This window comes from Mustela lutreola, chromosome 4 (assembly GCF_030435805.1).
Source record: "Mustela lutreola isolate mMusLut2 chromosome 4, mMusLut2.pri, whole genome shotgun sequence".
Classification (NCBI taxonomy): Eukaryota; Metazoa; Chordata; class Mammalia; order Carnivora; family Mustelidae; genus Mustela; species Mustela lutreola.
The window spans coordinates 32,030,421-32,056,291 of NC_081293.1; the positions used below are offsets into that span (position 1 = coordinate 32,030,421).

The 25,871-nt window shown below is 42.1% G+C and overlaps 1 protein-coding gene across 4 annotated transcripts in view; it reads left to right on the forward strand.

Annotated features, from left to right (window-relative positions):
* The first annotated feature begins 4,431 nt into the window (after positions 1 to 4,431).
* ALDH18A1 (aldehyde dehydrogenase 18 family member A1) overlaps positions 4,432 to 25,871 on the forward strand; it is a 42,398-nt gene continuing 20,958 nt past the window's right edge. For 2 of the 4 annotated variants that reach the window (XM_059169348.1, XM_059169349.1), the window contains exons 1-5: positions 4,434 to 4,651; positions 8,298 to 8,413; positions 15,619 to 15,833; positions 18,838 to 18,987; positions 19,074 to 19,178. In XM_059169348.1, the coding sequence (XP_059025331.1) occupies positions 8,326 to 8,413; positions 15,619 to 15,833; positions 18,838 to 18,987; positions 19,074 to 19,178 (558 nt within the window). In that variant the 5' untranslated portion in view covers positions 4,434 to 4,651; positions 8,298 to 8,325. Of the gene's footprint in view, positions 4,652 to 8,297; positions 8,414 to 15,618; positions 15,834 to 18,837; positions 18,988 to 19,073; positions 19,179 to 25,871 lie in introns of all 4 variants that reach the window. The other 2 variants (XM_059169347.1, XM_059169346.1) reach the window with 2 other exon arrangements.

Consider the following 25,871-nt stretch of genomic DNA (forward strand, 5'->3'; position numbering starts at 1 on the left):
GTGGAAATCCCACCAGCAATGTGTAAGTATTCCAATTTCGCCACATCTTTGCCAACACTTGTTATTGTCTGTCTTATTTTAGCCATCCTTGGGGGTGTGTAGTGGCATTTCATGTGCTCTACCATGCTCTTTTAAACTGTAATACATAGAGATCTTACATCAGAAATCAGCACATCTGTTCTTCCAAGATAGGAATACCTCAAGTGTTCTCTTCCTCTCTGCTAATTTAATTAGCTTGTAAACATAGTTTCCAGTTACAAGACTACTTAATATACCTTAGATAAGATTTTATGGTTCTCTCTAGTCACTCTCCTTGTAGTAGACCTTCAAGACTTTTTTAAAACCATCTATAGCACAATGCAGTCTTCTTAGTTCCCTTCCTTTATCTCTACAAGTTATCAGCTATTTGACTTACTGCACAAAAGGTCTGTATTGTAACCACGTATTCAATTTAAGGAATAAGTTTTATTTTAAAGGGATATGTACAGTTTGGATAGAATGAAATTGAAATCCCAGGCAAACATTGCTGGGATGGAGAAACAAGTACTCTCAAAAACTTTCTGGGGAATTATAAACTGGTAGAAACTTGGAGAGAAGGGCAGATAACTATTTGATAATATGTATCAAAAGCCTTAAAGTTGTTGGTAAACTTTGACCCAACAATTCCACTTAATTGGACATTTTTTAAGGAGGGAAAAATATCCAACAGTGGAGAATTACATATAATAATATCCATAGATTGCAGTGTTGTACAACCACTGAAAATTGAGTAGACTTACCTTCATTATACAATCTATTTTTAAATGAACAAAACAGACTAAAAAATGGAGCATATACTCTGTTACTTCATTTTTTTAACAAAAATTTCATATTTTTAACAAAATACATGTGTATTTAGGCAAACAAGTCTGGAAAGCTAGTATGTCAAAATGGGGATTTTTAATAGTTTTTTAAAGATTTTTATTTATTTGAGGGAGAGCGAGCAGGAGTGCAAGCCCACAATCAGGGATAGCAGCAAGCAGAGGGAGAAGCAGGATCCTTACTTAGTAGGGAACATGATGTGGGACTCCATCCCAGAACCATGATCTGAACCAAAGGCAGATGCTTAACATATGAGCCACCCAGGCCCCCCAAAATGAGGATTTTTTAATAAGCATTTCTGATTTCTATAATCCTAAAATGAAACTATATTTTGAAGAAAACATATACTCTCCAAAAAAAAAAAAAAAAAAACTTCCCCGTTTAGTATATATAAAAATGTTCTGTATTTATGAGTAACTTCCCTTTTCTATTGATGTATTTATTTGGCATTTGGGGCCTTTTTGGAATCAGGGGTTCTGAAATGCCACTCACATCATAATCTCCTGGGGTACTTTATGAAAATAATGATTCCTGGGCCCTATTCCTCAAGATTCTGATTCACTGGAGGGAAAAGGAGGTTCTAAGAATCTGTATGTTTAAAAGGCTTTCCCGGTACTTCTGATGTGCAACCTGGTTTGCAGAACTACATGTGTAGTGTGGCTGAAACGTATTTCATTTAAGTGTCTGTCCTGTCATTGCCAACTCATGTGATATGTCTGCCAGCCTAGCCTACTACCTTTTCTCTTAGAATTCCCATCACTCAGAGTTCTGCCAAGGGTGGGCCCAGCCTCCATGCTCATATTACCTGCATAATTCTGCCTCTCCACAGCTGACTAGTTCAAAGTGGAGTCCTGGACCAAGTTAGGCTAGTAAGATTTTCTCTCCTAAGACTTTGGAACTGGACTAAGATGGGAAGTCAGGAGCCGGCCCTAACTAAGGATATTTGAGGGCTGAGGAAGCTGTTTTCCACCAAGTGTTAACTGATGAAGAGCCTACCTTAAAAGGGAAAAGAGAAACAGGTGTGCAGAGAGAAGTGTAAATAAGAGATCCAGAGAGGAAGGGTAGTTTTAGTCCCCAGCTTCCAGTGCCTGTACCCACCCCTCATGAGATTCAGTTTTACCTCTTGTTCTTGGAGACTGTTACTCCTTCTACTAAACTGGATGTTTCTATTATCAACAATTAAAGACCCCAAGGCTAAGATAACTTAAACTAATGCTCCATAACATGTAAAGGAATAGTCCTCAATCCTGCATTCCTATAGTCCAGTTCTAAATAGTCCACTTCCTTTGTGACTTTCTAGTCATGGCCAGTTCTGTTTCCATTTGCTGAGACAAAGGATCCCTCCAATCTAAAGAAAAATATATATATATCACGGCGCCGGGTGGCTCAGTGGGTTAAGCCTCTGCCTTCAGCTCAGCTCATGATCTCAGGGTCCTGGGATCAAGCCCTGCATTGGGCTCTCTGCTCAGTGGGGAGTCTGCTTCCCTTTATCTCTCTCTTCCTACTTGTGACCTCTGTCTGTCAAATAAATAAAATCTTTTAAAAAAGGTATTTTAAAAATCATATGCAGGAAGGATACCATGGCTAAGTTATTTCCTTTATTTCTGCAGAGGAGCAAACTAGCTTATATATCTAGATTTGGTCTCCCAATCCATAGTCACATATCCCATTCCTTTCTCCTCACTGGGTAGAATATTAATACTAAAATAGTCATAAAAATAACTAATAGAAATGCACAGTGTTAAAGGATTTCTGTATCTTCTCCTCTTAACAACCCTATGGAATAGACAATGACAGAATTATTAGTCCATTTCTTATTTGAGAAAACTAAACCCAAAGGAATTAAATTCATTTATTTATCAAGTATTTATTGAGTGTCTATTATGTGGCTTTATGCTCAAGATCTTATATTCTAACAGGGAAGGCAGACAAGCAATTACCTAAGGCAACGTGCGACTTAAGAACTAGGAAAGGATTTCTCAAGTGGAGAAGGGCTGTCTCCAATGACCTTAGCTATCCCTATGGTTACCTAATTTGAAGTTCGTGGTAAGAATCTTAAAAGCTAAAGTACCAGATGAAACTTACTGGAAAGCACTTTTACTACTTTTGTGTCCTCCAGCCTACTTCAAAGCTAAAGAGCTGACAACTCATGTTCACTGTTATCTTTCACCTCTAAGAACTACCCCCCATCTGTTTCCTAACATACTATGATGCAACATCATCAGATTTGCAAGAATCCCTCCTCCTCTCTCACCACCACCCCCAACTTTAAAGTAGTAAGTGATGTCAGCTCTCCCCACTTTATGCTCCCATGCTCACTGCTGGAGCCTCCTTTCCGGTGACCATTTCTTATTTGGGTCTTTGCACTAGTGTAAGCAGCCTCCCAGCTTCTACCCTTACTGATTTCAGACACACAATGATTTCTTATCATTGTGCCAGTCCGGTACTTTGAAAGTCATGGTTCTCTATCTTTGAGGATGATAAAATTCAGGCTCTTTAGTGGAGCACAGAAATCCTCTTGCAAGATGCCCCCCCAAAACACATCTCTTTTTTCACATCCTCTGTGCAGCGTCTTCTCATAGGACATCTCGTGCCTTTACTTAATGCATACCCTCTTCCTCATATGATCCCGCTTCCCATTTCTAGGTGAATGACTTATTTTTTTTGTCCTTCAAAGCACAATTCAAATGTCTACTCTCTTTTAAAAGCCTTACCTGACTACCTGGGCACCCCCTCCTCTAGCATTAATCGCATTGTGTTGTAATCATCTGCTCTCTTATCTGTCTCTCGCATAAGGCTATGAATTCATCTAGGAAGGGACGATGTCTTCCTCCACACCTAGGGAACCCTGGCATTTCAAGTAGGCAATTGATGAATGAGGAAATGAATAAGTAGGTCCAGCAATGTTCTCAAGAAGAGGAAGACGCTTTTCCCTGTCACTGACCTCCAGTCAAGGGCTGTGCAGCTCCCCATACCCACACTTGGCCAGCCCTGCCGGTGCCCATACAAAACACGCCCTCTGAGGAAAACACGAGTAGGGAAGAAGGAGACTCCATTCTAATTTAAAGGGTGGATCTGCATTCACCTTTGCAATGGTTCCCGTTGTCAGGGATTAAATAGAACTTTTTTTTTTTAATAAAACTATTTTTAAATGTAATACTCTCACCAATGCAAGAGTTGGGCTGGAACCCTTGGGGAAACCTCCAGACACCTAGGCGGCAAATCATTTTATTGCAGTGACAAAATTTTCGAACTTCAACAGCAGAAGTTTGCCGAAAGTGTGGATTCTGTATATTCTCCACCGTATTTCTGAGGCGCGCCGGGGATGTAATGTTCAACACTGACAGACACACCTATGGGGATCAACCAACAGCTACGGGAGCCAGGCATATTTCCCGCCTCCCTGTGAAGCCCGGTGGGGCCCCCGTACCCCAGCAGAACGTGGACTTGCACCCCGAGATGTCTCGAGCCCCGCCTCCGGAGGCGTCTGCCCGAGTCTGGGCAGGCGGGGCCCCGCCACGTGGAGCGCAGACCCGATTCTCCAAGGGCCTACGCTGTTAGCGCAGCGTAGCTCCGGCTCGGCCCTTCGCCCCACGTCAGCAGCGGAGGCTCCGCGGCCTGCGTTACTCCAACGCAGCTGACGTAACGTCATCTTGCGGGACGTGGACGGAAGAAAAAGGGGAGTTATTCGGCGCCAGAATCTGCCCGGCGTGGACTGCGCACCAGGCGGCGGGGCCTGCGGACCAGGCGGCGGGGCGGGACAGCTGGGTCGGGCGGCGGCGTGAAGCAGGTACGCGGCGGGGATGGCGGCAGGAATGGCGCGGCGCCAGCGCCTCCGCGGGGGCTGATGGGGCGCGCGGGCCGCCGCGGGGAAAGGGTGAACGCCGGCCCGCGGGCGACCCAGGGGGCTGTGGGGGCGCGGGCGGGCGGGGAGGCCGGGCCCGAGACTGGGTGTGGGCTCGCGGCCACTGACGGCGGCCGCCTGGGCGGCCCAGGGAGCGCCGGCCGCCTTGTGGTGGTCCCATATGGGCTCCGAGGGGCTTGGGGCACGGACCTCCGCGGCCGCGCTTGGTTCCTCCCACGTGGAGGAACCGCTCCGGGTGGAGGCCTGAGGGCTCAGCGGACCCCTCTCGGGGAGTCCGGGCTCCGCTTCCAGTGCACCTGCCCCGCGGCCGGTGATGGACCCTGGTTGGTAACCGGCCACGCGCCGACTCTCCGCGGCCTGTGTGTGGGTCCCCTGCCGCACCCCACCGCCGGGCTCTCGTGACCCTCTCTTTCAAAACCAGGCCCCCGGCAGCGGGGGCGTTCGCTCACGACTGCCCTTTGCAGTGTGGCACACGGTCTGTGAGGAGTACCTCCGTGGCACTCCAGGACGCACCCAGACTCCCCGCCCCCCATCATTATCCCCTGCTCTCTGAGGGACCTAGGTTTATCACACGGTCTTTGTCTTTGAGTGCTGAACCATATACCAAGTCTGTGTTTCTGCGTGAAGTTTGCTGGGACTAAAGTTACGTTCTTTGTCCAAATCAGTAAGATAAAGGCCTTCTGTTTAGAACGAGTGGGGGCGTTGGGGTGGCTCTGTCGGTTAAGCGTCTACCTTCGGCTCAGGGAATGATCCCAGCGTCCTGGGTTCGAGCCCCACATCTCCGCTCCACATCGAGCCTCCCTCTCCCTCTGCCTCCCGCTCCCCCTGCTTGTGCTTTCTCTCCCCCCTCTTTCTCTCTGTTGAATAAATTTTTAAAAAATCTTAATAAACAACAACAACAAAAATAAAAACACAAATGAAAGAGGTACTTCAGAAATGACCAGAGTCAAAACATGGGAACTTTTTTTAGCTGATAAGACATTGAGTCTAGACACACACATACCCTTTGCTCCCTGGAATCAGCTGTCTGCTTTAGAGAGCCTAATGAGCTCTGACAGGAGAACCATTCATTGCAGCCAGTCAGAGGTTGTGTGGTACAGGGGAGAGGCCAGGGAGACTTGGTTTCTAGGTCAATTTTGAACCTAACAAGTTAGTGACCTTGAACATTCAGAGCTTTCAGTTATTAGATAAGAGAGAGGTAAGCAGGGGCTCCTGGGTGGCTCAGTGGGTTAAAACCTCTGCCTTCAGCTCAGGTCATGATCCCAGGGTCCTGGGATGGAGCTCCGCATCTGGCTCTCTCTGCTCCGCAGGGAGCCTGCTTCCTCCTCTCTCTCTGTCAAATAAATAAATAAAATCTTTTTAAAAAGAGAGAGAGAGAGAGGTAAGCAGTAAGCTTAATTTGTGATTATGTCCATCAGAGAATATTCATTGAATTCTTATGCCTATGACACATCCTGCAGGAAATAAAGAGAAAGTTGTAGGACATCATTAGTGCTTAGAAGAGGGACCACAGCTGACATTTGTTGAGCATCTGTTGTACTCAAGATTCCCTGCATTGTCTCATTTAATTCTCACAATAATCCCAAGAAGTCCTTACTGTTATTGTCCCTGATTTACAATAGAGGAAACTGAGGCTTAGAAAGATTCAGTAACCTTCCAGAAAGCACATAACAAGTGCAGAACTGAAACCCAAATCTGTCCATAATCCGTGTTCCTTGTCCAATTATCCCTGCTGTCGGTGGGAAGTTGATAATCCAGGTGGGAAAAGCAACAGTAACGATAAACCAGTTAAAAGATAACCTGTAGGGTTATATCCAATTTTGAATGCTACAGCTGCTGAGAAAGTTTTCAAGAGACAGAACTAGAATTTTAGTGTCACAATTTATTTATTTTACCCTCTTGAAGTTCCTTTTGGAGAATTCATATGTAAATAATTACTTAGCAACTGTTACTGAAGGAGGGATGCCTGGGTGGCCCAGTCAGTTAAACATCTGCCTTCAGTTCAAGTCATGACCCCAGGGTCCTGGGATTAGTTGCCATAGCTGTCCTAGGGCTTCTTGCTCAGCGCGGAGTCTGCTTCTCCCTCTGCCTGCCACTCACCCTGCTTGTGCTCTCTCTGTCTCTCTCTCTCTCTCTCTCTCTCTGACAAATAAATAAATAAATAAAACCTTAAAAAAAAAAAAACAAAATTACTAAAGGAATTTATATAAGCAGCACACAAAGACCACGGGGCTTATGTCCTCCTTAATATTACGCAGATAATTTTCCCTTGGGATCTTCCAGACTCTCACAAACTGAAGTCAACAAGGACAGCACTTAACACATTCTGTTGCCTATTTACAGCAGCTGTGAGATATATCCTGCCAATCTCTTCTCTCCCCTTTCTGTTCCTTTGAGCTATATAAATTGAAGAGCAATACATACTACTTCTTGTTTCTCTTCACTGTGGGGTTAACTGCTAGTCTTTTGAGACACGTGTAAGAGGGTTGCAATATATTCACCAATCCATAGAGCAAAAGTTAAAAAGAAGCTTGCAAGCAAAGAGGGTGCAGTGTTTTTCTTATCTTGTGAAAACCGCAATGTCCCTGTCACACGAGAGGTGCAATAATGAATGGCTTATTCTCATGTGCATATATAGGAGGGAGCCCCCTACTTTTTTGTGAAATAAACTATTCTTTATCTGAAATCTTTGGTTTGACCCCGGGCAGGAAAATGCCCATAACCACCATATTCGCAGCTCAGGTTTCTAGCCAGGTACTCACCCTCTATGGGATATGCCCATAGTCATTTAAAATAACGACCATTTTTTTTAAAGATTTTATTTATTTGACACACAGAGAGAGCACAAGTAGGCAGAGAGACAGGCAGAGAGAGAGGAGGGAAGCAGGATCCCTGCTGAGCAGAGAGCCCGATGTGGGGCTCAATCCCAGGACCCTGAGACCATAAGCCAAAGGCAGAGGCTTAACCCACTGAGCCACCCAGGCACCCCTAAAATACCGACCATTTGCAGACATTGCACTCCACCAGGCATGCAAGAGTGAGCTTTAGATTCCTGTGGGCAGGAGGAGGAAAGATGACAATAGCCTCTGGCCTTCCCATCCTCTTTTTGTGTCAGCAGGGATCAAGCAGACATTCAAATATGTGGTTTTCAGAGTTCTTTTGGGAGGTGATAGCAGGAAGGTGGAGATGGCTGCTTATTGGATGTTGGATCTGTTTTTTATTTGTTTGAGTCTCCCTAATGGTGTAGGAATTGTAGTGAAGATTTAGTATCAATACAGAAACCTTGTACTTTAACTTTTTTGTCACTCAGAATATTTATAAACCTGAATTGTGATTTGCTTCCATAAAAACTAAGGAGGTCCCAGGAAAGGAAGGATAGAGGTGGGACCTGGGAAGGAGCCATTTCTTGTCTCTTTCTTTTCTATATACAGAACAGGTAAGAGTGTGCCTAATACAGAGGAGTCTGGAGCAGAAGAGTCAAGTTTTTACTCTGAGAGTATGAGAAAGTGGAAGAAAATAAAGTTAATTGCCTATTATTTTCATTTTCATCTTTTAAAAATGTATTCTGCAGATACTTTGATCGGTGACCACGTCACAGCATGTTGAGACAAGTCTGTTGCTCTGGCTTCCAGCCCTTCCGCCAGCGTCTCCTTCCCTGGCTCCAATCCACAGTCCTCTCCAGATCCCGTACGTACCACAGGAAACTTAGAAGGATGTGGGAAGTTTGGAAGTGTGTTTCACACAAGGTTTTAAAGGAGAAAAAAGTATAATTTGGCAGAATTGGACAAAGGGTAAACCAGGAAACAATCTACTGGTGAAATGTTCCAAGTGTTTGTATTTATCAATAAAATGAAACTTCTGGAGGTGATAGCTTTATGGCATCATCTATGGTGTTGGTTTCACAGGTGTATACATATCTACAGAATCATCAAGTTGTACACATTAATTTTTTACAGCTTTTTGTATGCCTAATTAATTAATTTAAAATTTAAAAAAATTTTCAGGCGCCTGGGTGGCTCAGTGGGTTAAGCCTCTGCCTTCGGCTCAGGTCATGATCTCAGGGTCCTGGGATGGAGCCCCGCATCAGGCTCTGCTTAGCAGGGAGTCTGCTTCCCTCTCTCTCTCTCTCTTTGCCTGCCTCTCTGCCTACTTGTGATCTCTCTCTCTCTCTGTCAAATAAATAAATAAAATCTTTTAGAAAAATCCTTTTTTAAAAATTTTCAAATGAGGTGTTACCTCTATTTTCCCGAAGTTTTTTTACAGGCTATTTTTATTTCTTACCCTTTTTTGTAGCTGTGCTTTAATTTTGAGACCCTGGAGATTAATGTGCTATCATAAGAGCTAATACAGAGAGATCCCTTATGCCCTTTTACATGTTCTTCCAGTATCTCAGTCCAGATACTGACATTGATCTAGTCAAGATAAGAACGTTTCCACCTTTACAAGATCCTTCACTTCTGTCTTTTATGTCTGTCCTCCTCCTCCCAATCCCTAACCCCTGGCAACCACTAATCTGTTCTCCATTTCTATAATTTTGTCATTTCAAAAAATGTTAAATAAATGAAGTCATACAGTATGTGATCTTGGAGATGGGTTTTTTTTACCCTGCATAATTCCCTGGAGAAACATCCAAGTTGCTGTGTGTTATCAGTTGGTTCCTTTTTATTACTCAGTAGTATTTAATGTTATGGGTATACCACAGCTGGTGTAACCATTCACCCATTGAAGGGCATCTGGTTGTTTCTAATTTTTTATGCGTGTGACTGCTGTGAGCATTTGTGTGCAGGATTTCGTGTGGACAGAGTTTGCATTTCTCTAGGATAAATGCCTGAGAGTTCATATAGCCGTTGTATGTTTAGTCGTGTAGAAACTACCGCACGGTTTTTGCAGAATGGCTGTACCATTTTCCGTTCCCCCCAGCAATGTATGAGCAGTCCGCCTTCTCTCCATCCTTATCAACATTTGATGCTGTCACCCTTTGATTTTAGCCATTGTGATAAGTGTGTAATCATAACTCTGTGTGGTTTTTTTTAAGATTTTATTTATTTACCTGACAGACAAAAATCACAAGTAGGCAGGAGGCAGGCAGAGAGAGGGGGAAGTCGGCTCCCTGCTGAGCAGAGAGCCCGATGTGGGACTCGATCCCAGGACCCCGGGATCATGACCTGAGCTGAAGGCAGGCTTAACCGACTGAGCCACCCAGGCGCCCCAGTGTTGAACATCTTTTCATGTGCTAGTTGGCCATCTTAAATCCTCTTTAGTGAAATGGTTCCTTCTCATCTTTAATTATATTGTTTTTTAGCTTCGAATTTTTCAAGTTCTTTCTCTTCTAGATACCAGTCCTTTACAGATAAGTGGTTTGAAAGTATTTTGTCCTGATTTATAGCTTGTCATTTCATTCCTTTAGAGGATCTTTCACAGAGAAAAGTTTTTTTATTTTGATGATGTCCCATTTAACAATATTTTCTTTCATTGACTGTACATTTGGGTTCAAGTCTATGGGCTTTGTATAGCCCTACATACTGAAGATTTCCTCCTCTGTTTTTGCTAAAAAGTTATAGCTTTCCATTTTGCATTTAAGTGTATGATCCATTTTGAGTTAGTTTTTGTAAGGTTTAGGTCAAGGTTTATGGTTTTGTCTGTGGACATCTAGTTATTCCAGCAGCACTTGTTGAGAGGCTGTTTATCATGTTTTGAGTGGCTGTCTCCTCGATATCAGTTAAATCTTGCCAGTAGTCTGTCTCCAGACTTTACTGTAAGAGAACTTGCTTATCAACTAATGAAGCTTATCATTATCTAGGGAAAAAAAATCTCTGTCTTCCCATTCACATAAGGAAGAAAACAAGGGAGAAAAGATCAAGGTTGAGCCAGGCGCCATGGGTTTTGAAACTAGCTGTGCTACTTACTAAGTATCTTCAGTGACTTAAAAGGACCATAGATTTAGATCACAATTCTGTGTTGGACCCAGCTTAATTGCATGGTAGTTCTTTGTGTCAGAGCTCTTTGGCTCAGGGCTGATTGTTGAGGGCTCAAGGACCTTGGCTGGGATGATGGATCCTCTTCTACATAGTCTCCTATCCTCCAGCAGACTAAACATGACTTCTTCATATGATGGTTTCAGGGTTCCCAAGAAGAGCATGCGTGGAAGCCACAAGGCCTCTTGAGGCCTAAGCTCAGAATTTATGCAGTGTTACTTTTGCTACATTTTATTAGTCAAAACAAGTCATAGAGCAGGTCCAGATGGGAGAACAGATTCTACCTGCTGATGGAAGAAGCTTCAAAGTATTGTGGCCATTTTTGCAATCTGATAATGTTAGCAAGTTACTCAGCTTCTCTGGGCCTCAGTTTCCTCCTCATAAAGCAAGTATAATAACACCAACTAACTCATGATAATACCTAACTCATGAGACTTAACTCATGAGAATTCAGTATGATGATAGCAATAGCAGACACTTTTTTTTTTTATAATACTAGCTAATATTTATTGGGTTTTTTTGTGTCAGTTTTTGTTCATGCATCAATTCATTTTATCCCTTACAGCAACCTTATGAGATAGTTAAGGTAACAGCAAATAAGCAGAAGGATTTAGATTCCGATCCAGTCAATCTAGTTCCAGAATCTATACCAGTCCTTTTCTATGTCCTCTACCTCCATAAAAGCTCTTAGTATATAGCAAGTATTCAATATTTTTATTATTGTTACTATTGATTATTCTCTTTAGTCTAATTCATAGAAAGAAGTACTTTCTAATCTTTTCGCTAGGATTTTCAATTTTTGTATCCAGATTCCTCTGAATTCTGGAGCCCTATGTTCACTGACTGTGATAAGCAGAAGAACAGAAAAGAAATAAGAAAGGCCAAGTGAGAAAGTGTATACATTTAAACACTAAAGGAAACAGAAGGCCGGGAAGGGAGATAGAAATCCTGTCAGGGTCCTCTCTTGTTCAGGTGTGGAACACAGGCTCATTGATTGCTGAGCATAAGGACTCTGATGCTGAAAAGGTAACAGACTTCTCCTCCCTTGGAGTATGGTGCATGGCATTTTTGAAAAATATGGACAACCCTCTTCTCACACCCACCCCCAACACAGTGCACACACCTACCTCTCAGTATCCCCTTGTACTAACGAGGAGGAGATGGCTTTTCTGTGAGACTTAGAGCCTAAAGGTTCACTAGAAGATGCGAAGAGATTGCCTTTCCAGAAGCCTTGGATTTTTCCTAACTAATCAAGGCCTTCTCAGTCCTCAATATAGACTCTAAAAAATACGCAGCACGGTGGAACATAAAAAATGCCCCCAAGAAAGGTAGGCTTAATCTGGGAGTAATGTAGGTCCTCAGCACTGTTGAACTGGAAGCCCAAAAAGCCCTGTACCCCTAGAACTCTCCCTGGTGCTAGAATCCTCTGGATGTAACTGAGCCTTTACTTGCTCGAAATCTTATTCATAGTTGTTTCTTCTTGAACCTTGTCCGCTCTATCTGCTGTGACCCAGTTGCCTATAGCCAGAATGACCCTTGACTGCCGGGCACCCAGGTGTGCTGGTATCTTTGCTGATAAAGACTAAGGATCAGGAGCCTCTTTCATGCTAACCCGGCCTGCTAGATTCTGATTGGTTTCTGCCGTTTGATCACCTGGACTGTCATGCTTGCCACTACTCATGTCCTTAAGTGCCCTCTTAACACTGCTCCACCCATGCTTAGCACTCTCCAGGACAGGACAAGGCCTGCAGGGACAGGAAAGAAAAATGGCTATCAGGCCTAGTCCTGACAGCTATCAAAGGGATACTGATACTTGGGTGTAGCTCTGAGCTTTGCAAATAGCCATTAAGGTCCCAGGTCCAAACCCCACTCCTCTCTCTGCCAGGTCAATGAAGACAGAATTACGTATACAACTTTTAAGCTTAGGCTTAGGTGTATTACTGCTTATGATAATAGCACTGAAGACTGAGCCACAGTACATGTATTGATGACGAACTTAATGAAAGGGAACTCTCCCCAGAACTTAGCCCCAACAACAGACAAGCCTGGTAGTCCCTGGGACTCCCCACAGCAGGAAGAGACAACCCATCTGTGGGTGAGCAAGGGTGCCAGGACCCAGTTCCATCCCAGGTGATGGACTTACTGAGCAGCTTTGTGCCAGGAACTGGACTGCAAGCCTGCTGTGAAAAAAAGAACTTGTCAACTTCTTGTATCTCCACAAACCTAAAACATAAGCGCTTTTTAAGACAGAAGGAAGAAAGGACTCTTTACTGCTTCATTAAAAATACTCATTCTAAGATTTGCGTGTGAAGGAAGCAGGGAGGAGAGCACACACTGATCTTCTGGTCCATGAGAATAAGATTCTGTTCATTTTCTCTCGGTTGTTACAGCATAGAGAAAACAAGAGAAGCTACATTGTAGTTAGAAGAGTTAGTGGTTGGGGGTTAGAGGTAGAGGCTCTAGAGAAATCTGGGAAATCTATCTGTAAATATAAAGGGAGGTGATAATGGCTGATTGGAGTGATGGAAGTTACTCTGCAGTAGTACCATTGTAGAATAGTGGCTTGGAATGATTAGTGATTCATGCAAATATTTATTAAGTGCCTGTAATGACACATAGAGACCTCTTACGGAGGAAGTACCTGAAGTTTAGTCCTGCTAAGGACCTGTAGTACTCATCTTGACTTGCTTCTCACAATCCAGGGAATCCCACCAAGAAAAAGTCTATTTGTGGTGAGTGAGACCATCCATCAGCAAGCCCTCGCCTGGTCCTCTGTCTGGACACTCATTCTTCTGTATCAATACAATTAGGTCAGGTGTGTATACTAGAAACTCCAAAATAATGGCTCAAACAAAATAGAAGTCTATTTCTCTCTCTTTTTTAAAAAAATGTTTTATTTATTCATTTGAGCGAGAGAGAGCATGAGAGAGAGAGTACAAATGGGAGAGGTACAGAGGCAGAGGAAGAGAAGCAAACTTCCCACCATCAGGGAGCCTGATGCGGGACTCGATCCTAGGACCCCAGGATCATGACCCTGAGCCAAAAGCAGATGTTTGACTGACTGAGCCACCCAGGCACCCTATTTCTCTCTCTCTCTTTTAAGATTTTAATTTTTTTTTAAGATTTTATTTATTTATTTATTTGACAGAGACACAGTGAGATAGTGAACATAAAGCAGGAGGAGTGAAAGAGGGAGAAGAAGCAGGCTTCCTGCTGAGCAGGGAGCTCAGTGCAGGGCTTGATCCCAGGACCCTGGGATCGTGACCTGAGCCGAAGGCAGTCACTTAACAACTGAGCCACCCAGGCGACCCTAAAGATGTTTATTTTTAAATAATCTCTACACCTAACTTGGGGCTCGAACCCACGACCCCGAGTTCAGGAGTTGCATGCTCTACCCATGCAGCTAGCCAGGCACCCCTCTCTCTTTTGAAAGGAACCTGGGGTTTTCTAAGAAGGGAGGCAGTCCAGGGCTTTCAGAATAGCTCTGTGAAATCATTGGGCATCCACATTCCTCCTTTCTTCTTACTCCAAAGTTAGAGTTCCTGCCTCATACTCATGTTCTAAGCAGTAGGATGGATGAAGGGAAGAAGGAGACACTTCTCTTTTGAACAAAATTCCTAGAAGTTCCACGTAACACTTTCACTGTATCTCACTAACCAGAATTTAAGTCACATGGCCATGTCTAGCTGCACACAAAGTCTGGGAAATGTAGCCTTTGACTAGTGGCTGTGTGCCCTGCTCAAAGTAGAGAAGTCTCTTTATTTGTGAAAGGGCTAATGCGTAGTAAGCAGCCAGCAGGACGAGTTGGACCCGTAGGGTGGTGAAGGGATTCAGTGCCTGACATTGAGCTTCTACTGTTTTACTTTTGGCTTTATGTAGATAAATCTTCAGCTTTTTAATCAAGACAATATATACCTATATATGAGTGTGTGTGTGTGTGTGTGTGTATTTAATATTTGCTTCCTTAGAAATCCTGTATAGCATTGCAAGAAAAAAAAGTCACGAAAGGATTGCTTAAAGGCAGATGTCCAAAAGGATTGAAAGTATCCGACTCCAACATTCCTTGTCCTTCAGAAAGCTATCCAATTATTTTTAATCATTGTTACAGACATCTGGAATCATACTACCATGTCAGAAAATTTGTAGGTGGATCAGTTAATGCTTTTTACCACTCATACCAGTTACTTTGTCCTTTATTGTCTTTGCTAGTCAGGCTCACTCTCTATTTATAGTGGTATGGTTTCTTTAAAAGCACACTATTTTTTTTTTTAAACAATGTATTTTTATTGCTTAAATTTGGGAGACATAGATAAGAATAAGGAAGAAAATTGAAATCACTTATAATTCTATCAAAAATAAAAACATTAACATTGTGATTTATTTTCATCTTTTTTCTGTGCATTTAGACACAGGAAACTAACATCATGAGCATTTTCTTATGTTATTAAAAATTATGAAAAGGTTAATTAATTCTTCTTTTTTTGGATGTTTACTTTGCTTGTGATTTTTCCTATTACAAATAACACTGGTGCAGCCTTCTGAGAAATCTTTTTGTTTCTATCTCTAATTAGTTTCTTAGAATAAATTTCTGAACATAGAATTACTGATCAAAAGACATGAACATTTTTAAGACTTTTGGTGTATTTTGCCAACTTGTCTTCAGGGAAGATTATTTTGTTTAAACTCTTCACAGTGTTTGAGTGTATCTGGGACCTGTATACTGGGTGTGAACTCCAGGCAATACTGGAATAAGAATATGCTGGGTATACTGGCTTTTGATTTAGTTGGTTTGACTCCGTTAAGAATGATAAGGTTATTTTTTGACTAAACTGATTAATATTGCATGTGTATGTTTTTAATGAGAACTTTTTATTATATATTAATCTTTTTTCTTACATTTGACTTTGGGAGCTACAGATCGTGTCCAGTCTTCAGCCATCAGACATGTTCGTTCTTGGAGCAACATCCCCTTTATCACTGTACCCCTCAGTCGTACACATGGCAAGTCTTTTGCCCACCGCAGTGAGCTGAAGCACGCGAAGAGAATTGTGGTGAAGCTTGGAAGTGCTGTAGTAACCCGGGGGGATGAGTGCGGCCTTGCCTTGGGGCGCCTGGCATCTATTGTTGAGCAGGTAATTGCCAAGATGGAAGACTCTTGGTGAATAAAAATAATACAGAGGTTTTTAAAGCTGTCAGTTCGGCCCTAATTTTATCCCTAACTCATCCTAACCATCAGCTCAGGTTTATCACCTGAACCGAAGGCAGATGCTTAACCAGCTGAGCCACCCAGACATCCCTTTGTTGATGATTCTTAATCCTGGCTGCACATTAAAATTATCTAAGGGGCATAGAGATTCCTACGCTTCACACTCAGTCTCTGGAGTGGGGCTCAAGCACCTGGATTTTTAAAGTTCCCCAGGTGACTGATAAGTACTCAGGGTTGAGTACCCAGATGGATGTTTATGAATATTGAGCTTTTTTTGTTCCTGTTTTGCTAAGCTTTTTCTTTTTAAATTAGTAAATAAGTATGAGCTATCATTACAAAGATTTTCTAAGTTTATATATTTGAAAGATTTTGGCAGAATCCACAGAGAATACCCATATAAGACTTTCATTTAAAGGCAAAGGATTTTTTAAAAAGCGGGGGCGGAATGCCTGGGTGGCTCAGTTGTTAGGCGACTGCCCTCGGTTCCGATCATGGTCCCAGTGTCCTGGGATCAAGCCCCATATCGGGCTCCCTGCTTGGTGGGAGGCCTGCTTCTCCCTCTCCCACTCTCCCTGCTTGTGATCCCTCTTGCACTGTGTCTATCAGATAATAAATCAAATCTTAAAAAAAATAATAAAAATAAAGGCAAAGGATATGAGGCAGCAAGAGAGGGTGCAGGCAGGCATTGGGGTCTGAGAGACATCTGTGCCCAAGTCCTCCAACATCTTTATTTGCACAGGGACCACAGTCTGTCTTCAAATTGAATTACTAAGAGATCCATGCAGGGAATCTTACCTTTGAAAGGGTGCAAAGCAGAAGTTTCCAGTAGGGATTTTATGCCCCACTGACTATGCAAGCAAGCCAGGCTAACTGTAGACTATCAGTAAAGAAGGGTTGACGTGGGAGTTTCAGACGTCATACTACATATCCTATTACCTATTTTTGCCAAAAGTACGTATCAATAAACTTTTTTTTACAAAAGACCAAATAGTAAATATTTTAGGCTTCGTATGCCAGATGATCTCTGTCTCAAATATTTGTCTCTACCATGTAGCACAAAATCAGCCATAGACAGTTCGTAAATGTTCTAGTAAATGTTCGTAAATGTTCATAGTTTTACTATATTCTAGTAAAACTTTATTTACAAAGCCAGGTGCAGGTGAAATTTGCTGATATTTATGAAAGGGCCACGTTGTGAGAAACTTCACTGACACGTAACTGCCTAATGGAATGATGGGCTTTATTTCCCATTCTCCCTGGTGAGACCACCACTCCTGCTTTCAAGCTTACTTCCTCCCTGGCCCACCGGCCTGTCATACTCGTTCCTGTCCTTGTCCCCGACCTGGAATCCACTCTTAGAGCCTCCTCTTCAGAAGGAACTTCTTGGTTATACAACTACAGGCGCACCATTCACACTGTGATCTTAGCAGCAGATGCAAATTCTTCCAGTCCTGGAGGCCCAGGCTGAGTCCCAGCTCTGTCCTAGGAGGCCTCAAGAAAAACTACACTCTGATTTGGCTTTCCCATCTTTGGACCTCTCAGTCACTGTCATTTGGCAAGCTGAAAAAATTGGAGCAGTGTTATAACTGATTGGATCTTTTATGTTAAGGAGTTACTGAAATGTCTTAGGTGACACTGGTTTTTAGATGTATGCATATATGTTCTGTCTTTTAGCAATTACTGCTGAAATGTTTATAGACAAAATGGTGTGTCCAGGGCCTAGGATTTGTATTAAAATAATTGTGGGGGTGGGGCGCCTAGGTGGCTCAGTGGGTTAAAGCCTCTGCTTTTGGCTTGGGTCATGGTCCCAGGGTCCTGGGATCGTGCCCTACATTGGGCTCTCTGCTCAGCAGGGAGCCTGCTTCCCTCTCTCTCTGCCTGCCTCTCTGCCGACTTGTGATCTCTGTCGGTCAAATGAATAAAATCTTTAAGAATAAAATAAAATAAAATAATAGTGGGGCTAGCTGTAAAGGCAATACCAGATACTGGGAAATTGGCATGAGAAATAGTTGTTGAAGCTGGGTGGTGGGTTCGTGGGGATTTATAAAACTGTTCGTACCACTTGGTTAAGTATGAAATTTTCTTTTTTTTTTTTTTTCCTTTTTTTTGTGTGTGGAGCATTTGTTCCATTTTTAAAGTTGTTTATTTATTTCTTCATTTTAAGTAATCTTTGTACCTATTATGGGACTCAAACTCACAATCCCAAGATCAAGAGTCTCACATTGCTCTGACTGGGCCAGCCAGATGCCCCAAGTATGAAATTTTCTATGATAAAAAGTTGTTTTTCAAAGTCGTGATTCATCACAGATGTTGGTGAGTTCCTGAGCTGCTAGTGCTTAAACATCAGGAGGAATGGACATATTAGGACTATGGACTGTACTTGTAGCTTGAGTCTTTGGTTCTTTCACATCTCTCCAAAGTAGGGAACAAAGTGACCACAGCTCACGCTGGACAGACAGAGCAGAACAGGGTCAACATCTGTCCTTGGTCTAGCCTAAGGTGACCCATAGGGATCAACATACCTCAGAAAGCCTCAATCTTACACATCATGCCTTAGAACCTAAGATGCCATCTGCTAAGTTTACATTGTAGTTCTTAGCTCCAGACTTCTTTTTCTGGAACAACTAGGCCTTCTGCACTATAGATTCCCACAGGTACCATCAAGTGCTGTGCATGTCAGAGGTGCCTGCATACCAGAATCCCCTCATTCAAAATTTCTGATCTCTGTCTGCTATCCGCTTAGCAATTTGAGATAGTATGTAGGAATCTGTATTTTTACCAAACAACTTGGGTGATTCTTCCAGAGCCAGCCCAGTGCTGGTCCATAAACCAGCATTTGGGATCCACTCAGTCATCTACCCTACCTGAGTCTCTTGTGAGAGAAGAGATGATACAGTAAAAACTCGTAACTTTTCCTCCCTCAATGTTAGGTGTCTGTGCTGCAGAATCAAGGCCGAGAGATGATGCTGGTGACCAGCGGAGCCGTAGCCTTTGGCAAGCAACGCTTGCGCCATGAGATCCTTCTGTCTCAGAGTGTCCGACAGGCTCTGCACTCGGGGCAGAACCAGCTGAAAGAGATGGTGAGTGCTACCTCCAGCCCCTGTAATGGGTCTATAGACCTCCTTGCCTTACTCCCAACCACACCGTATCTATTTGTGTGTTACAGGCAATTCCAGTCTTAGAAGCACGAGCCTGTGCGGCTGCCGGTCAGAGTGGACTGATGGCCTTGTATGAGGCCATGTTTACCCAGTACAGCATCTGTGCTGCTCAGGTGAGAGGCTCACCATTGCAGAGAGGCGTGGGGTCTTTGAGGGTGATTCCCGTAAAGCAAAGGGATGATGAGCAAGGCTCTAGAGCTAGACTGCTTTAACTTCACCCTTTCTAGTTGGGAAATGCAGAGAAACTGTTAGATGTAACCTTTTTGTGTCTTAGTCTCCTCATCTGAAAAAAAAAGATAACATCAGTGCCTACTTGAGAGAGTTTTTGAAAGAAGTCAATGAGAAAATATATGAAAGGCATTTAATGTAGCATCATTCCCAGTAATTATTAGCACTTGGTAATATGTTAGTAACTGTTAGAGCTACTACTTTATGTGTTTATATTTTTGATGACAATAAAATTAGGTATCTTTATTTCATTGGCTTCTTTGGCTTTGGGCAGCTTGCTTCTCTTTGTACTGGGTTATCTTTTTTTTTTTTTCCCCTAGAGATTTTATTTATTTATTTGACAGAGAGAGACACAGCGAGAGAGGGAACACAAGCAGGGGGAGTGGTAGAGGGAGAAGCAGGCTTCCTGCTGAATAGGGAGCCCAGATTGAGCAGGGCTCCATTCCAGGACCCTGAGATCACGACCTGAGCCTAAAGCAGACGCTTAATGATTGAGCCACCCAGGTACCCCTCTTTATACCTGGTTGCCTTGTATAATAAATTTCTATCAAGCATTGATAAGAAAGAAGAATGCATATGGTTGGTTTTCATTCATTAGCAAATATTTATTGAGCACTTATGGTATACCAAGAAGTGTGTTAGGCATTGGGGATACTGTGGTAAACAAATCAACCATGGTTCCCATCCTTATGAAACTTGTACATTTTTAGTGGTTGCCCTTGAAATGTTCTAGAACCTTCTTTCCACATTGTTTTTTAGCTAAATTTCCGGAATTATTTTTTCAGTTATATCTGTGATCATCAGTACCACTATACACTAGAAACATGTAAATATCACAAAACAAGTTAATAGTCATTTCACAAAAGAGTTGGAAAAAAATTGAACTCCCCAAGTGACTGTCTTCCAACTCCTTTGCTGTCCCTGATCCCACCATTTACATAGGTGTTATTTTACATATTTGATGTTGTTATGTATACATCCTTTCAGACTTTGGTCTTTCATTTCCTACTGCTGTTTCTGTTTCTTCATAATTCTCACAGTGTTATCCACAGTTACGTTGTTGTTCCAGAGTGTTCTTGAGTAAGTGAGCTAAAGCAGAAAGGCATGGACTTGTCCACCTGTTGTCTGTAGCTGGGCACCCCACTCTTTCAGATTTTTTTTTTCCTGTTAGCATAAATATAATAGAAATCTTAATTTCTGTCAGCTGCTATTATCAGCTCTCTTATTTTCCACAATCCAATCGCAATTTCATCTTTAATTTTTTTTAATTAATTTCTTTTCAGCATAACAGAATTCATTGTTTATGCACCACACACAGTGCTCCATGCCGTATGTGCTCTCCATAACACCCACCACCTGGCTCCCCCAACCTCCCACCCCCTGCCCCTTTCAAAACCCTCAGATTGTTTTTCAGAGTCCGTAGTCTCTCATGGTTCATCTCCCCTTCCAATTTCCCTCAACTCCCTTCTCCGCTCCATCTCCCTATATCCTTCATGTTATTTGTTATGTTCCACAAATAAGTGAAACCATATGATAATTTACTTTCTCTGTTTGAGTTATTTCACTCAGCATAATCTCTCCCAGTCCCGTCCATGTTGATACAAAAGTTGGATATTCATCCTTTCTGATGGAGGCATAATACTCCATAGTGTATATGGACCACACCTTCCTTATCCATTCGTCTGTTGAAGGGCATCTTGGTTCTTTCCACAGTTTGGCGACCGTGGCCATTGCTGCTATAAACATTGGGGTGCAGGTGGCCCTTCTTTTCACTTTTATCCCTGTATCTTTGGGATAGTGCAATTGCAGGGTCACAGGGAAGCTCTATTTTTAATTTCTTAAGGAATCTCCATACTGTTCTCCAAAGTGGCTGCACCAACTTGCATTCCCACCAATAGTGTAAAAGGGTTCCCCTTTCTCCACATCCTCTCCAACACACGTTGTTTCCTGTTTTGCTAATTTTGGCCATTCTAACTGGTGTAAGGTGGTATCTCGATGTAATTTTAATTTGAATCTCCCTGATGGCTAGTGATGATGAACATTTTTTCATGTGTCTGATAGCCATTTGTATGTCTTCATTGGAGAAGTGTCTATTCATGTCTTCTGCCCATTTTTTGACATGATTATCTGTTTTGTGTGTGTTGAGTTTGAGTTCTTTATAGATCCTAGATATCAGCATTTTGTCTGTACTGTCATTTGCAAATATCTTCTCCCATTCCATGGGTTGCCTCTTTGTTTTTTTGACTGTTTCCTTTGCTGTGCAGAAGCTTTTGATCTTGATGATGTCCCAAAAGTTCATTTTTGCTTTTGTTTCCTTTGCCTTTGGAGACATATCTTGAAAGAAGTTGCTGTGGCTGATATCGAAAAGGTTACTGCCTGTGTTCTCTATGATTCTGATGGATTCCTGTCTCACATTGAGGTCTTTTATCCATTTTGATCCATTTCGACAAATTAAGCCAACTCCACACACAAGAAGGGAAATAATCCAGATTAGAGCAGAGATCAGTGAGATAGAAACTAGAGATACAGTAGAGCTTATCAATGAAACTAGAAGCTGGTTTTTGAAAGAATCAATAAGATCGATAAATCATTGGCCACACTAATCCAAAAGAAAAGAGAGAAGGCTCAAATTAATAAAATTATGAATGAGAAGGGAGAGTTCACAGCTAACACCAAGGAAATAGAAACAATCATCAGAAGTTATTATCAGCAGTTATATGCCAATAAGTTAAGCAACCTAGATGAAATGGATGCATTCCTGGAAAACTATAAACTCCCAAAATTGAACCAGGAAGAAATTGACAACCTGAATCAACCGATATCTAGTAATGAGTTTTTGAAGCAGTGATCAAAAACCTCCCAAAACACAAGAGCCCAGAACCTGACGGATTCCCTGGGGAATTCTACCAAACTTTCAAAGAAGAAATAATACCTACTCTCCTGAAGCTGTTTCAAAAAATTGAAACAGAAGGAAAACTTCCAGACTCTTTTTATGAAGCCAGCATTACCCTGATCCCCAAACCAGGCAAAGACCCCACCAAAAAGGAGAATTTCAGACCAATATCACTGATGAATATGAATACTAAGATTCTCAACAAGATTCTAGCAGATAGGATCCAATAGCACATTAAAAAGATTATCCACCATGACCAGGTGGGATTCATCCCTGGGTTACAAGGATGGTTCAACATTGGCAAATCAATCAATGTGATAGAACAAATCAATAAAAGAAGAGAGAAGAACCACATGGTCCTCTCAATTGATGCAGAAAAAGCATTTGACAAAATCCAGCATCCATTCCTGATTAAAATGCTTCAAAGTTTAGGGATAATGGGAACATTCCTGAACTTCATAAAATCTATCTATGAAAAACCCACAGCAAATATCATCCTCAATTGGAAAAAGCTCACAGCCTTCCTGTTGAGATCAGGAACACGACAAGGATGCCCTTTCTCACCACTCTTGTTCACCATAGTTTTAGAAGTCCTAGCAACAGCAATCAGACAACAAAGAGAAATAAAAGGTATCCAAATTGTCAATGAAGAAGTCAAACTCTCTTCGCAGATGACATGTTTCTTTATATGGAAAACCCAAAAGACTCCACCCCCAAACTACTAGAACTCATACAACAATTTAGTAACATGGCAGGATACAAAGTCAGTGTACAGAAATCAGTGGCTTTCTTATACACTAACGATGAAAATACAGAAAGGGAAATTAGAGAATCGATTCCATTTACTATAGCACCAAGAACCGTAAGATACCTGGGAATAAACCTAACCAAAGAGGTAAAGGATCTGTACCTGAGGAACTATAGAACACTCATGAAAGAAATTGAAGAAGACACAAAAAGATGGAAGACCATTCCATGCTCTTGGATTGGTAGAATAAACATTGTTAAAATGTCTATACTGCCTAGAGCAATCTATACTTTTAATGCCATTCTGATCAAAATTCCACCGGTATTTTTCAAAGAGCTGGAGCAAATAATCCAAAAATTTGTATGGAATCAGAAGAGACCCCGAATTGCTAAGGAAATGTTGAAAAAGAAACAAAACTGGGGGCATCTCATTACCTGATTTCAAGCTGTGATCACCAAGACAGCTTGGTACTGGCATAAAAACAGACACATAGACCAGTGGAACAGAATAGAGAACCCAGATATGGACCCTCAACTCTATAGCCAAATAATCTTTGACAAAGCAGAAAAAAATATACAGTGGAAAAAGACAGTCTCTTCAATAAATGGTGCTGGGAAAATTGGACAGCTATATGTAGAAGAATGAAACTTGACCATTCTCTTATACTGTACACTAAGATAAACTCGTCTTTTTAATTTTTTTAAAAATGTCAATAAAATCTTTAAAAGGGGGGGGGCGCCTGGGTGGCTCAGTGGGTTAAGCCTCTACCTTCAGCTTGTCATGATCCCAGGGTCCTGGGATCGAGCCCCGCATCGGGCCCTCTGCTCCGCAGAGAGCCTGCTTCCTCCTCTTTCTCTGCCTGCCTCTCTGCCTACTTGCCATCTGTCAAATAAATAAATAAAATCTTAAAAAAAATAAAATAAAAATGTCTGGAGCCAGATGAGGAAACTTAGGTCTAGTAACTGCTTTTGTTTTGTTTTTTCCCTGGATATGATGCTTTTGGGGGTTTTTGTTTTGTTTTGTGTTTTGTTGTTGTTGTTGGTTGGTTTTAATGAAAGTAGCATTAAAAAAATCACTGCACATCAGCTGTGGCTTCCATTAATATTGATGTGAAAGAGCTCTGTCCCCTCTGGTTTCCAACAAACGTTCATCCTTGAGACCATCTCACACGTTTGCCTTCCCTAGGATCTTATCTGTAAGAAATCTCTGCCATTTGCACCTTCTATGGTTTCTTGTTGTCTTTAGTAGTCCTGTTTTAAAGACCATTATCAGGGTAGCTTTGTGTTCAGCCGGTTGAGCATCTGACCACTTTGGCTTAGGTCATGATCTTGGCGTTGTGGGATTGAGCCCTATGTTGGGTTACACACTCTGGTACCAGAGTCTACTTGGGATTATCTCCTTCTTTCTTCCCTCCCCCCTCTGCCCCCCATTGCATGCCTGCACATGCTTTCTTTCTCGCTCTTCTCTAAAAATAAATTAATAAACCTTAAAATTAAAGACCATTATCAGTGGCTTTTGGAGAACTCCACCAAGTTGTTTGTCAGGTTAAAGACTTAAATAGAGCAGCTTGTTTTCTCTTCATAAAAATGAAATTAATTTGCATCCTAACAGACTGCCCAATTCCAAGCACATACTTTTCTCTCTTAGGGCTCTTGGCTCTTGTCTTCTACTCCTTCTGTGTAACACTGTTTGAGCAACAGGTTATTTTCACTGGACCTTTATACCTCCTGCTTGCCTATCCTACACATGTTTATTTTATCATTTGACCTTTCACCCCTATGGCTAGAATCTGTAGACTTGCCTTTGACCAAGTTCTGTTTCCTACAGGATTCTTTCCTAAAAAAGAGTTCATGATCTGTCCTTAAAAAAATGTGCCCCATTCCACCTTCCCCAAACTATCAACAGTTTTATTCTCTATCTCAGCAGCTCATACAGAGCCTAACATTCCTGAAGTATTGAGTAAGTCTTTTACCAAATAAGTGAGTAGATTATTTCCCTTGTTTGTGTAACCATGTTGTCTTCCTTACCTACATTTTTTTATCATTAAATCTGCTTTACCATCTTCTTAGTTACCATAACCAGACCCTCGGGGCTTCACTATGCCTACTTTTACTGTTTGGGTACCTTCTTTCTTGACCATCTGCCTGCTTCCTTTCCTGCTTCAGCCTGTCCACATTGCAAGAACCTTCTTCCTTAAACATTAGAGGGATTTCATTGAAACATTTATTTATGAGCTTCAGGGCTTATTACCATTAGTTTCTTGCTATCCTCAGTTACCTTCTCCTGCTAGCCATTGCCCAGTACTCTGCTGTAAACAAGGAAGTAGAGCTGTCTGCCCAACCCCACACCCAGCTCTTCACCAGACCTTTGAGTAGCTTATGCTCATCGCCTACCCTGAACTAAGTTAAGTCTAGGCCTTCTTTTCAGTTTCTGACTGAAGACTCGCTTTCATAAGCCTCTCAGGCCAGTCACAGGCTCAGACCCCGTCTTTGCTAACCTCAGCCATGGTTGGTGGCAGAGCAGGGAAGGCAGCACAGCCCTCTTCCGTTTTGTCTCCTACACTTCTCTGGACAGGGCAGACGGTTCTTGGCTCACTCACCTAATGTTTCAGTGCCTACTGTGGCCAGCCCCTGAATCTGATGCTAGGATAGAGATATTTTAGAAATTAATGGATGGCCATCACATCCTCCAAAGTGTATCTCTCTAAAGTTCATACATTAATTTTCCTAAGCTATAAATAGAAGAGATTTAGTAGCTCTTTGAGAATTAAAGTACTTCTACAAGAAATCTTGAGCATCCTTATATATTCCAAGTGATTGATTTTTTTTTCCCATCTTTGAAAGAATTAGATCAGTATCCACAGATATGTGTTCCATTCCAATCTTTATGGGATCCAGAAAGCTAGAGTTTAACTCCCCTCCTCTTAGCATCTTTTGT